Raw genomic sequence first — 15,319 nt, forward strand, 5'->3', positions numbered from 1 at the left:
ATCAGACCTACTTAGCAGTATAATGAAACAAAACAGTAATATTGTATGTAATGTGTTAAGGCCTAATACATTTTTAAACACTAGAGTCTTCATTTAATACCTATGGAATTTTCAAGAATTGGAAGAGTGTATAAAAATGGCATTCCAACCAAACTACATTTGCTATATCCATTGACAATGATGTGTTTCACTTAATCTAGAACTATTCAGGTTGGAATGATATTATTATTAAAAATCCTTAGAGGCAAGATAAGGAATGAAGTGTTTAAGAATACAATATGCTTAATACTAATATTTTATGACAAATATAATTATGATGTGTATTTTGTTAAATAGGGCATTATGAAAGTAGAGATTAATATAAATTAGTAATATGATGTGTAATTTGCTTAAACAGGAAGATAAAGATTTTCAAATCCAATAAACTCATGAACAGAATAGAATGTGTAAAGAGGTTAAGCACATAAAAAAATTTAACCAGAAATAAAGATGAACTAAAAATGTCCAAGACAGGACAGAATGATCTTACTAAAGAGCTAAATGTCAAAGTTACCTGGAATTAAAATATCACAATTTAACAGAGCACTGATATCCATGATTCAACTTAATTACAAGGTTTAAAATGTTTAGAATAGTAAATATGGATTTAATTAAAGTCTGAATAAAAGGGTACAAGATGGTGTCTCGTAAGCAGAAACAATACCATAAGTACTAAACATACAATGTAGTAATGAGCCACTATATGTACACCAGCATATTTTTGAAAACTGTGGATACTTATGAAGCATTTTTTTTTCTTTTTAAGACTTTTACTAGGTCATAATGATTGTCATAAAGACCAAAGAAGCCACAAAATAAATTTGTTCATTTCAGTCTTACAAGAGCAATACATCATGAGTAAGATACGCTACAGTTCAAGGTGCATCACTATTTATACAGAGTTCATGATATCAAAATGTTTAGTTTGGTCATTGTTAAAGAGAAAGTTATACAACTGGCTATCTGTGCTCTGCTTGCCAGATACTGATTTTAGTGCTGAAAGCTTAGAGTCTTATTGCTGAGTCACAGGGAGGGCAAATCAGAATGTAAAGATTTGTAATGAAATTACAGCAAAAGCACTGTTAATAAATATACATACACTAATAAAAGCATTAAGAAAGGAGAAATAAAAGGGAATATTTCATAATATTTGACTTTTCATTTTTAATCATATGTTTCATAAGCAATTTCTGCCACAAAAAAGGTGTTACTGTATTTAGACAATACTTAGTGGTTAAATAAACACAGAAAAAAGTTAAACTTTTACATTTTACACTGTGTGATAAAATTAAATAAAAGAAATATCAAACCACTGATAATTTGGTATAATTTAGTGTGTTATATTGTAGCATACAACTACACAATGAGCAATATATACTTTGTTCTCCATGGAAATTCAAACCACAAACCTTAGCAGTGCAAGTCTATAAACATAAAAACCTACCTACTAACAGACTGATAATTTGGTTCATGTAATGCACATATGATATAATAATTTTTTTTTTAAATCATGCAACATGATATTAACAAGCAGCTTGTACTGTCACCTTCTCTCCAATTTAATTTCTAGTGTAATGAAAAAAAATTCATCTTAAACAACATGCTGAAAACAACAGCTAGATTTAAAAAACCTGCAGCTGTCTTAATCTTACAACAAGTGTAGACAAATTTATAAACAGAAAATGTCAATCAATAAATTGTTAGGACTACTTGAGCTTATTCATTTTGACTCCAAGTCAAAATATATCAACCAAGAAAAGACTGTACAATATGCTGGGTAAACAACTAATGTTCCTTACAATAAATATCTTTAGACTTTTAACATTTAGACAGGTGCTTCATGACAATTATTATAAACTAGTTACCACCTTCTTAGGAAACCATAAAAATTATCCCATTTTGAGAAACTGCTTGAATTCTTTTAAATTATTTTCATCAATCACTGATGTCTAACATTAAGAACCAAATGAAACATCGATACAAAGTTATTCTGAATATCTAAAAAAAGCAGTTCCAGGTCATGAATTTAAACTTAACTTTTACAAAACACAAAATAAACTGATAATTGTATGAAGTAACATTAAATATTTTATCAGAAATCATTATCAAAATTCACATTCAAAAAACATATATGGATAGTATACTTATCATACCTTTAGACAGTTATCATATGAGGTAGTAATGAGGTAGTGACCATTATTTTCTGTAATATTCAAATACATTATTATTAGAAATTATTCACATATTTAAGAAACATCTTTAAATTTCTGGCCACAAAAAAAACTGTAAATAGTTTAAAAAATTATAAAAAACTCATGCCAGTCAGCCATATTTGTAAATCATCTTGGTTTCTTACATAATATTTAGCACATCTTGCAAATACCCATTTACTTGTTTCTAGCACATATTAAAATTTAAATATCCTAATAAAAACTCAGCCATGATCAGTGGACTCACTTTCAAAAATGACCCGGGAGACAAGATTCGTGTGTGCTGGAATAGTGTATTCACAACGTCTTTGTCGCACATCCCACATCTTCACTGTGTTATCTTCACTGCCTGTAGCTATTTGATACCTTTCATCACCATAAGAAATGTAACAAAATTTAATTAACATACTCAATTGTATTTCCGATTGTGAGTTGTCATTATGTTGACTGTCCAGTTTGAAACTTTGCTACTACCTCTCTATATTCAGTCTATTTTAATTAATACAAAGCCAGTAGTTTTTGAAAAATACTAATTTATGAAAAAATTCCCCAACTAATTAATTTCAGCAAGTTAAATCATACCTTTATAAATTATGTATTTTTTGGCACAAGTTAAAATATTAACAGTTTTAGAAGAGTATCACTGAAAAGCTGAATTCAAAAGCACTTGTATAACAGTGATTCTACATACAACATGTAAAACAGAAACAAGGAGATATTGAAAATGTATTTTTACTTTTCTTGACATATAAAGACATGAAAAAAGAATGTACATGAAAATATTTGACACAAACAGAAAATAATTTATAACATTTGAAGTATTCCATAATACTTTAGCCAGTGATTTATATTTTCATTAAGCCTACAATATCATATTTACAAAGCCACAATTATTAAATTAGGTTCTATTTAATAAACCATAGCTAAAAAAAATATCATATTTACAAAGCCATAATTATTAAATTAGGCTTTATTTAATAAACCAAAGTTAAAACATTTACTAGCAGGTGAAAAACGTTTCTTAATAAACACTTGAGATTATCTCTAATGAGTATCACGTTAATGTTTCAAAATACTGATCCTACATGCTAAAAAAACACAACTAGAAATTACAATTAAAGATTTTGTGTCATTTAAAAATAAACATTTGAAAATGGCTACAGCCTAAAGAAGTACTTGATAAACCTGTTACCAATGATAAACATCAACATTTACCCCCACCCTACAACAACTACAACCTAACAGCTCAGAAAAAAATGAATTCACCAGCCATAAGTCATTCAATATAATTTAAAAAAATTGAAGCTGATAGAAAACAGATATATTTGTAATGTTATTTATAATCTATAGATAAAACAAGTAATCAAACCAATCTTAAACTCTCCTATTTAATTTGCTATTAACATTAAAACCACTTCTTGCAGACCATAAATGCTTAGGAGCTTTGTTAACAAACTACTGAAACCTTCTTTCTGTTTAAAGTACAAAGTTATTACAATATTCAGGAAATACAAAACACCACAATAATGACGTTATAACTTTATATGATATATCATTCAACTCTTTTGTAGTTCCGATATATCTGAATAAACATTTATACCCACTTATTGTGAAATTCAGATTTACTCCATAGCTACCAAAATAAGTTTACTTCTATTGCAACATGCAGGAATATCCCCTTGTACTTGAAACAACAGCCAAATTTGTGAGCAAGCTGCCACCTATGTTCTATGTCATGAAACCTGAATGTTTATATGCTTCATTAAAAAAATTGCCAACTTTGCAGGAATACAATAGAATCTATATGAAGACAGCTTTCTTTATATCTTGGAAATTGTTATTTAAGTAATTAGTTTTATATTTTGGCCTTTAAATGATTCAGTTTTGCCTATATTTATGCCATGTACTGGAGAACTTCTAATTTTTCTCAATTTGTTTGCACAAATTATTTTTTATTATCCAATGCAGGTTTCAAGGAAAATTACTCTCAGATTTATAAAATATGGCTTCTTTCAATACTTAAAAAGAAATACAAGGTGTCAAATTCATATTTTAATTTTTTATTGGATAATTGACACTTCTTGAGAATCAGCTGAAAAATTAATTGCACAGTGAAAAGTTAAAGTATTTTAAATTCTGTCATAAAGAAAAGATTTAAAATTAAGATAAATTACTAAAGTTCAAGCTTTTTTACTCAACAAAATATTTCTTTTTTCAGTAATGGTTATACGTTACTTGTTAATAAGCAGGTTTATCATACAATAAGAAGAAATTGCAAAAAATTCTTTTTTCATACCCATTTGGTGAAAAATTAATAGCCAAGATTGATTTTAAATGTCCTTCCATGAACATAATGCATCTCCCACTACGAAGATCCCAGACACGACCAAAGGCATCCATTCCTCTGTATAAACATAAAACATATATTTCTGTACCATTACAAGCTATTAAATCTTATTGGACAAAAAAATAATATATGGCAGACATTTTTCATGTAGATAAATATTTAAAAGGTCAATGGAACTTTAGTTGATGATGCATTACAGTACAATTTCTCTTGAATAATACAATATTTAATCACATTAAGTGTAAATTATAAAGTTTATAGTAGCTTAAACCCAATTCATTAACATGTATTGATCACTTACTGTGTGGCTATTTGACATAAACATAAGTTCACTCACCCTGTAGCAGCTAGAGATCCATCACACTGGAAACTAATGTCATACACAGGTTTACTGTGACCTTCTTGATGTAAAACCTCTTCCTGAGCTTCCAAATCCCATAACCTCCATGAATGGTCAAATCTACAAGTAACTGCATGGTCAGTCTATTAAACCAAATTTACGATAATTAATTTAACCCTTTTGCAATGGGCCCGGTATAATATACATGAGTTCATCTACACATTTGGAGCATTATTATAACTTTTAATACAGCATGTGCATCTTCACAGAATTTGGTAAATGAGTAGTAAAGATTACAAGTATTTTGTATACAAAAATTCATATTTTTAATGAAATATGATTTGTTTGTGGAAATACAGACTGTTTCGTTACTAGTTTGAGTGAAAAGTGATTGCATGTTATGATTAAAAACTAATCTTTATCTTAAAAATCTCAAATACTATTTGTGTGATCTCTTGAAACCTCCTAAATACATTTCAAACATTTGTTTTCAGTAAAACTTTGTATTTTACATTATTTTCTAAACTCTATATGTGGGGTCTGTTACTTAACCAACCTCACAACCATCACTAAAATTACAAAATAAATATAAATTATGCTTTTTTCATGCTATAATGACTACATATTATATCATGAAAATACAAATGTTTAGTCTAAGTAACACTATTTATGAAGTCTCATAACACTATCTATGAACATATATATTATTTATTATTATATTGATCTTCTAGTCATGCCTACCTAGTATTACATAACTTGCATTGATGCAGTTCACATATCCAGTAATGTGAAACTGACGATTAGTCTTTCCTGTCTTGGCTGTATTTTAGTGGACTAGTATTTTGGAACGTAGTCACATTTCAATTATTATACATTATATATATGTATATAGATTATTACTATTTAGAAATATTAAAAGTTTATCTCTTTTGCTACAACTTTCGTACTCGGTTGTGGACAAATAGTTAGTCTAAGTAACACTATTTATGTATAATACTATCTATGAACATATATGTAGTCACATTTCAATTATTATACATTATATATATGTATATAGATTATTACTATTTAGAAATAAATTAAAAAGTAGAGCAAACAATTATCTCTTTTTGCTACAACTTTCGTACTCGGTTGGTGCTGGACAAAGGTTGCTAAGCCTTTTAAAATTTCACACTTGGAGGATTTCAAACAAAAAAAAATTTTTTAGGTTATATACACACACACACACACACAGTTGAATAAACAAAAATGATAAATAACTACACTGATACCACAGAATTCCACTATAATGTATTTAGCTTAGTAATCAAGATTTATTTAGATTTAAAAAAATATGAAACTTTGAGAAGAATAAAGACACAACCTACCTCCTTAACATCTTAGATCAAAAGAGCATGGTAGTTCTTTCAAATATTAAAATGGCTGAGAAAACCACTCTGGGGACATTCTAAGCTGTTACTTGGTTATTCACATATCATATACTGTAGTAAAGGTATATAAGGGACTGTTTCATAAAGGGGAAAGAGTTGAATGGGGCTACTATGTTTCATTCAGTACATAAGCCATATCTCAGCAAAATAAAAAGATATGGTTTTCTTATTCTAGCTTCTCAATATCAGTAATTTGAGTTTGTAATTTGTACAAAATTATACACTTAGCACTTTGACATCTCAAACATCTAATTTTAAATAGTGCTGCATTCAATTTACCACGTGACTCGGTAAAAATCTATATTTAAATTTGTTCTTTTAATATTTATTTGAATTAAGAAATTAACTTGTATATAATATTAAAGTTTAAATTATTATCTGAGATTTGATTCCGAACTTATTGACATAAATTCATAATATAGTAGTTCAATAAGAATTTGACTGCAAGTCAACAAACTCAATGACATGGCCTATGAACCCTTAGAAGTTGCAAAAGGGTTAATACAGGGTATATTTATATGTGAAGAGCTCAACTTGTATAACAGTTTATGACAAATAAACTATTAAGCCAAAACCAAGAGAGAAAACATAACTATATATATATAATTATACTTAGAGACAATTACTCTTTCCAGTACAATAACAATATACATAACTTAGTACTAAAGAATTTTCTGTTTTAATTTTTCAAATACCAAATAGCCTTGTTTGTTCACCTTAATATTTTCTAAAATCCTCTTGGGAACTTTCATACAAAATTTCAGTTAAAATATAACTAAGTCGACTATATCTCTGATTATGATCCTGCTAAAAAAAGCTACAAATTAGTTGTACTTTTTCATATTTTTATTCTTAAACCAGTATCATTTTGTAAAATTTTTTCTCTCCCTGTATTTTCTGACACTTTTGTACAGTGGTATTTAATTTGAAAAATTACAGAGTCAGTAAATTTTGGTTATAACAAGCAGTAACAATACACAGTAAATAACACATAAATCATTTATATTATACATACATACAAAGAACTGAATAACAATCTATATAACTTTGCAAAATGTTTTCATATTAGCATAAATATTTTGATATAAAGATTTTTTCAAAAATTTATTGTTCTAAGACAATGCAGTTTTTGCAAAACACATGGTTAACAAAGTCGCTGAGTGTTGTTCAAGCTGCCTTTAGAGATATCATTCTCTAAAGATATCTATCCTATACATAGGATGAATTGCTAATATACTATATGCTTTGCAAAATGTTAAAAACAAGCATCTTTCAATGATAGATCAGAGGATATCTGAAGGTAATGGCCTTTCCAGTGTATGAATGAGAATGATTACTCATATGGTTAGTACTAGTTTTAATGAGTAAATCAAGTGTTTTTCAAAATATAAATGTTAGCTTTAAACATTCATGTTCTAGATCTGGAATAAACTGGTTGGCAAAACTACATTACAAAAGAAAAAGTTTTATCAGTTTATAAATCAAGTGAATGTGTCCAGAAGCAAGTATGAATACTGTTTTGTTTTTCATTGTGTGTTACATACCAAGTCTAGTTTATTCATTCCTTTGTTCAAATTCTGTTAGTTTTAACTAAATTTTGTTTTATTCGTTGAAATATATCCTACCAAACCTCCTGTTACACTTTGATGAGCAGATCAGTTTCATCGCAAAATTTCAGAATATATACTCTCACATCTTAAGACCAGACCTGTTATTTGTGACAGTAATTGTTATTTTGCTGTTTAAGGTCTTAAGCTACATTCAAAAGTTATTTCAATTCAAAACACAGCAACAGAGTGAAGAATAGACATTTTGTTATACAGCCAGTGGTACACACACATGCACACAATTCTACAAATTTCATATTAAAATGTTCATCTCCAATATTTTTCAAGATCATTCCTCCACTTAATTTCTTCTTGAATGGACTCATGATAGCATAAAAAATGAACCTCTAACTCATAATAATGGTGTTACTAACAACAATTACTTTATATGATCTATCCATAAAATCTTATATCACAAAGTTAAAAGTTGGAATTAGCTAAACTACATGAAAAGTTTCTCTTTTGAATGAGCCTCATAATAGTTACCAAACTAACTCTTATTTTAAAACAATAGTTCACACTAACATCATACTGTCCAATGAGAATCAAACCGTCACATGCGACACCTATGAATACCGCATGGTGCTAGAAAACCTTGGTCTCTCTCAAGGGCTGCATTACTTGCCCAATATGTGTATATCACCATTTTAGTGTTACATTTAAAAGGTAATTAAACATTTATTATAAAAATTAGTTTATAATTAAAATGTTTACAGAATCTAAGTTTCCAGTTTTACATTTCAAAAGGAAATATTTAAATGATTTCTCAATTTTCATTTCTCTCTGTCACATAATGTATTTTGAACTCTGAATTCTCTCACATTGTGTGTGTGTTTCTAAACAATTATAAATAGAAGGTACAGATAGTGACAGAACAGAATATGACCCTCACATGTTCTTGATTTCTACAATATCTTGTCAGAGTTTTAACATGATTTTGTAAAACACATTGCACATTTCAATGGACATGTTTATTACCAATAGAGAGAAAAAAATTTATTGTACCACCATCTTACATTTATTTTGATGGTGAAACTTAGAAACTCAATAAATTTGTTACTCTGAGAAGTAAAGCAATTTTTAATCTATTTACAAGTTTAGTTTGAAATACAGATAACTTGTAATAGTTTTGGGACATTCTATTTATTGCCTAATACATATATTTTGTATTATAAAATGTCAAGAAGCTATATGAAGTATTTTTCAGACAACCAACTTAGTAAGAAAAATTAGGGTTACAAAACTTCAGCACCTGAGAGGAAATGGCCTCAAGGCTAAAGTAAGTGTTGGATTTATTGTTTTTTATGCACACTTTTTACTGTTCTTAAATATTTTTTAATAAAAATAACTAAGATGAGAAAATCAGACACTTGTTAGGTTATATAATAAAACAAATGAAAAAATAAATTTCTTATAATCACTCAACAAAAAAGCTCACACTACATGGTCATCTGAATGTTTGTTTACATTAAGTTGTCCCACTGTGATATATTAGTTTTTCACATGCTATCTATGAGAGGTCTAAGGTTCACTGTCAAACAATAAAATTTTGAAAAAACAGGTGTGAAAAGATACAAGTTTATGCTGTTAGAATAAATAATTTTAACTGTTCAATACTATCTTATCCTAGGAAAAAAAAAAGTATTTTTTATTTTATTTCACAGTTTCAACTTTTCATTTGACTGTACATTGATGAATTTGTTGCAGTTAGAGTAGACAAAATAAATATAAAGTATAAAGTTGTACCAAAAGAAACCCTTAATATTTATTTGTGAGGTTCTAGCAGTTATACTAAGGAAATACAAAAAGTGTTATATACAAAATCACTTTTTGTTCAGACAGACTCAGTAAAGGCTATATTACATAAAAGACAAATCTTTAATAAAAACATGTTATTAAAAAAATCTAATTTTTCTATGTACAACACTTTTAATTTTTACTAAAGGCTTGCCAAATTTTGGGATGATATATTTAGTATTTTGGAATATTTATAATATGTATATTTTCATAGTGATTACAAGGTTAAGTTAAATTAACTGAGCCCATAAGCATAGGGTTAACACTGCAAAGTTGTAATAAAAATATAGTTAAGGTCATTCCCAAATTCTTCTTTTTTTAACAGTCATATGAAATTATTAATAAATATTATTACATATACAGTAAAAGAAACAACAGAATATTGAGGTTTTCCAGTTGTGCCTTGTTTATTTTTCTGAACCTACATATATTTTAAGCATCATGAATAACTTACACACATGTAGCCAAGAAACGTCCTGAAGGATGAAATGCCAGTCTCGAGACTCGATAAGGATGGTGGCCTTCTAAGTCAGCTATTGGTTCCTCACTATTAAGAAATTATCAATGCTGCTAAAATTTATGGTAGAAATATATATAGATCTTTAAGTTGACCATCTAGTGGGAAGTTAATGTTTAATCATTCTCTGTGAAGTTACGTGAAATAACATATCTAACACATTAAAGTTTTCAAAATGATACTTTCTTCTGAAACTTCTATTTTTCTTAATCACTTTAATTCCAACTGGTTCGGGATCAGCCAGTATTTTTGTAAAACAAGAAATTTTACACCCAGGTAGCTGACACAAAGAGTAACCATATACTGTGAGGATGTTTAGTGACAGGGATTCAAACTTTTGACCCTTATATTACAAGTTGATCACCCCTAATTACCAAGCTATGCCAGGCCTCTGAAACTTGTACCCATATTAAACCGATAATGACAACGTTAAGTAAATAGATGAATAAAATCAAAATCACAGTTTACATTCACTCATTTCAACAGTTTAATTATTTTTTTACAACTGAAATACATTGATGGCATTGATGGCAGAAATCACAAAAACAAGATATTAAGTAAGTTATTCAGTAGAGGAGAAGAACCATCACAAAAATGAACAACTTGAGTGAAAAAAAATTAGAAATTAGTTTTAACTTTAAGAATATATCACTTTAAATCAATGATTTAAAGCATTAAGTCATTAGTTATTCAGTAGAGGAATGGTTCAAGAACCATATCAATAATCTTCTTAACACAGACTGCCTTATCACAGAAAACTTAAAGCTGCCTAGTGGATTATTCTGTCAGTTTTAAACACAGGCCACTTATTACATGATAGGAAGAAAAAAACATTTAAGTAAAACAAAAACACATACATGTCAATAACTATTTTTTATAGAAATATCTTGACATATTAACAGGGATGTTTTATCTAATAATATGCAAAAAGTTTCTAAAAATAAATAAAATACAACCCAAGTCTGAATTAATTAAAGCATAATCCAAGTCACAGTTGAAAAACATTCACAAATATACATATTTATATCTAGGTATACAAAAATTTTGAAACTTTGTTTGCTTAATACATGATGGCTAGCTCTCACTTCCTATGTGTATACATTTATGTATCATTATAAATGTCATGATATCATGATATGAACATGACAGACAACATAAACTGAACATCCTAATATTAATGTATACCTTAAAATATAAAAGTAACCAAACTTTCTGTTACTTTAACCAATTTGATAGAAGGCTATTTCAATAACTTGCATAATTAACAATCAGTAAAATATTAATCTCTCTATTTAGAGGAAAAATACAGCCAAAAAGCCATACAGTTCAATCTACTATACTTTGTGAGGTTAAGCACCATTATTTGATAATTTATCCATAGTGAAAGTCACCATCCAGTGTTGGTTTGCAATCTTACATCACTTGTAAATATTTTATATTAATCACCACATAATATTATACATCTATTTGCAAAACAACACATTTTATGTTCACCAGTAATAATATCTTATAACTGCAAACAGATCATATCTAACACCTATCGTCATATTATAATTAACATTTGCCAGCAAAAAAATATTTTACACCACTGAAAGAAAATGTTCACTTGAAGTAATCTCAAAAATACAAATTACATATTAACATTTAGAACTTATGTCATTTTAAAAACACTGGAAGTCATTTTACAAGAATTATAGGTTTATCCTTAAACAGGTTTATCTTAAAATCAGTAAAAATCTGACAAACTGTAAGTTAATGTATCAAACACTAAATTATTTGTAGGTTTCTGTTAATAATAAAGACATCTTAATGAAAACAATAATTCTGCTTAAGAACCTAAGATAAAAACTTTACAAATATATAGGATTTAAACGTATGGGGAAAACAAATTTACTCGAAACAATTATGGTCATAAGAACAAAGTTGTTCAGACATTTTGAATGCTTTTCCAAATATGTACTATACTTACCTAATCAAATCCCATAATTTTACAGAACCATCTGAGGAACAAGAAGCCATGCAACAAGAATCATCTGGAAGAGTCAAAGTGGCCTGAGGATGGAAGACAATTGCCCCAACACTGCAGTTGTGACCTAATATATAGGTCAAATATAAATTGACAAAATTAGAAACTCTTACAAGAGATTGCATGAATTTTGAGACAAATAAGTTTCAAAAACAAGTACTTTTTACATACACAGATATCCCTATTGTAATTTTGGTGAACAAACCACTCAGTTATTATGTTATGTTGCCTGAATACAATGAAAGACCACAGCAATCCAACACTTTGACCAATGATTAATTTCTTTTTGAAAATTGTTAAATAGACTATCTGAACTTTAGACTGTTTATCAAATATAAAAGTACATAGAGATTTGTTACCAATTAAGTGTCACACCCTATCTCAATGCATTTAATATAATTTTACAAAGCCTTATTAAAAATTATAGCTTGCCATAAACAAATTTTGAAGACATATAAATACAATATTTTATTATTATGCAACAGTTCTTCACCAATACTAGTGAGACACATCCACTCGACACATGTAACTCCCGCTAATTGACTCTACCAAAGTATCACTTCATGTTTTGGAAGCAAATAGAAGCACTGGTTTTCAGTGGGGAGGAAGTGTGGGTAGAGATAAGTAGCTACTGGAAAGTTTCAATACAGGATAATTATAACTTCTGATGTGGTACATTACTTATTACCTCTTCTCACATATATAGCTGGAATCCCACACTGAATAGGTAGCTGGACTAGTGTAAGAGATTGAAAGAAGTATCTAAAGAATATCCTAAATCTGGGATCCTCTTAATTTAGGACCACAAGTGAAAGATTGCACTATTTCTGTAACAGATATACTCTATGTGAGTGTGAAAAAAGGTGTCACAACATTATCAGAAAACTGTGGAAGCACATTCAAAAGGAAGAAAAATATCAGAAAAGTAAATCTCTACAGACAGTAATGTGGACAAGGGTAAAAAGGATGTGTCCCAAAGTGTAGAGTGGCTAAGACATGATGGACCTAACTCAGCAAGTCAGCTGCATCCAAAACTTGGCCACCAGAAACCAACATCCATGTGAGGGCAGGATGAGAATCATACCACTGGCAAATTAACTGCAATCCGATACCAGCCTCTGGGAACTTACATCCATGTATGGGTAGGAAAGAGGATCATACTGATGGCAAGTCAACTGCAATCTCCAAAATTCAGCCATTGGACAGGAGTAGAAAAGAAATCATACCATCTTCACTTCAAGTTCAGCAGACTGGGGGAATATCATCCACCAATCTTTTAACAGAATACACGAGTAAATTGATAACAAACTACCGATCCAAGAACCCAACAGTATTATACTTGGTATGTGTAACTCTTTCTAGGGGTAGTGCATGGGAAAGAACCACAGCAATCTGTATGTTCATCCACTGTGACCCACAAGATGTTAATAATATACATAATGTCAATAGTGTGAGGGAACAGACACGCCAGTAATACACGTGTGAGAACTTACATTGAATGGTCCTGCTCTGAATTCAAACTGCAGCCCCTGGAAACAGATAGCTATGTGGGGGTAGAATAAAGGATCCCAAATGAAGGAATGAACTGCAATTATGACAGCCACAACATCCCCACAGTTAGACCCATTCAGAGATGAAGTGTCAGACTAGAGGACATCTTGCCATCTACACCAACAGAACATCTCTGCCCTACTCTCAACTGAGTGGATTCATTATTGTTTGTATCATATATCACTATGACATTCAGGAGCATGCCTTCATAGTCTACCACTTAGTGACTTGATGCTGGAAAGTGGTAAGGACTTTTGTACTTTACTGGAGCAAATGGATAATAAAAAAATGCATTGGAGAGTCTGTAGGAACATCAACACCAGAGGCACTGTAACATGTGATCAAGAAAACCCTATTTTAAAAGGCAGACCACTTCTCATTTTATTCAGTCAAGGAATGGCATGGATGGGCAGCTTCACCTTCTACTTTACCCATGAAGTCCATAATTTAATACAGTCCAGAATGGGCATAATGAAAAAAAAAATATTATGAGGAAGAAACTACAAGCTATCTAGTAGAACAACCTACCTCAACAATATGCATTTTGTCATCTTGGATATTGTAACTGTTATCATGGAGATATCATGTCATTAGGAAGTTTTAGAAATTATGCAAACATTTAAGATTTTTGAGATGGTGTTTTTTTAATAATAACATGAAATAACTTTGCAATTAGATAAATAACAAAACAAAACTCAATTTCACAAACAAATCTCTAGTAAAAAACATATTTCATTAAAAAACTGATTTTTTGAATGCAAAATACTTGTAGTCTTTACTACAAGTCTACCAAATTTTGTGAAGGTGCACGTGCTGTATCAAAAGTTATAGTGTGCAAATGGGCAGATAAACTCTTATTATAGTGAGCCCTTTGTAAAAAAGTTAATTACACCTAGACAGGCAACACTTACCACAGAATAGGATCCTTAAAGTGAAAAAAAAAAAAAGGCATGCCCCTGAAATATATAAGGCATACATATAAAAAAAGTAACTTACCCAGTCACAGTTTCACCAAAGATTGTAGAATGCCAACAGGTGAAAGATAAAGAAGGAACACCTACCCAGAGCAGATAACAAGAGAACTAATGAGGTGTAGTCCCAGTGCTTAATGGAAGTACTTCTAATATAGGATGAAGGTGATATGCAGGTAAAAGGTAAGGTGCCTGACCAGAGTGAAGACACCAAGAACTGATTATGGGAAAATGGTGGCAAGAAAGAAAAAACAAACAAACAACCAAATCAAAAGCTAGATTCAATTGGTAAGGGAGGAAGAAAAAAAAATCACAAACAGAGGAATGGTAGTGCCAGGAAATTAAACTGTGAAAACGAAAATCAATGGAAAGAAGCCTTGAAAGCAAATAAGCAAACAAGATCATGTACAGACACAGAAGGCCATCTGGATCCAATCAGGAATAAACATTGGGATAGAAAGAAACAAAAATGATGAAAAGAAAG

At 29.6% G+C, this 15,319-nt stretch overlaps 1 protein-coding gene across 1 annotated transcript in view; it reads right to left on the reverse strand.

Moving 5' to 3' along the window:
- The window catches only part of U4-U6-60K (U4-U6 small nuclear riboprotein factor 60K), a 32,848-nt gene that overhangs the window by 920 nt on the left and 16,609 nt on the right, over positions 1 to 15,319 (reverse strand). Inside the window, exons 10-15 of the mRNA XM_076458761.1 lie at positions 12,257 to 12,380; positions 10,225 to 10,317; positions 4,934 to 5,056; positions 4,546 to 4,653; positions 2,497 to 2,615; positions 2,193 to 2,242 (exon numbers count right to left, since the gene is read on the reverse strand). Coding sequence (XP_076314876.1) covers positions 2,193 to 2,242; positions 2,497 to 2,615; positions 4,546 to 4,653; positions 4,934 to 5,056; positions 10,225 to 10,317; positions 12,257 to 12,380 — 617 coding nt within the window. The remainder of the gene's footprint in view (positions 1 to 2,192; positions 2,243 to 2,496; positions 2,616 to 4,545; positions 4,654 to 4,933; positions 5,057 to 10,224; positions 10,318 to 12,256; positions 12,381 to 15,319) is intronic.

The sequence above is a fragment of the Tachypleus tridentatus genome, chromosome 1 (assembly GCF_004210375.1).
Source record: "Tachypleus tridentatus isolate NWPU-2018 chromosome 1, ASM421037v1, whole genome shotgun sequence".
Taxonomy (NCBI): domain Eukaryota; kingdom Metazoa; phylum Arthropoda; class Merostomata; order Xiphosura; family Limulidae; genus Tachypleus; species Tachypleus tridentatus.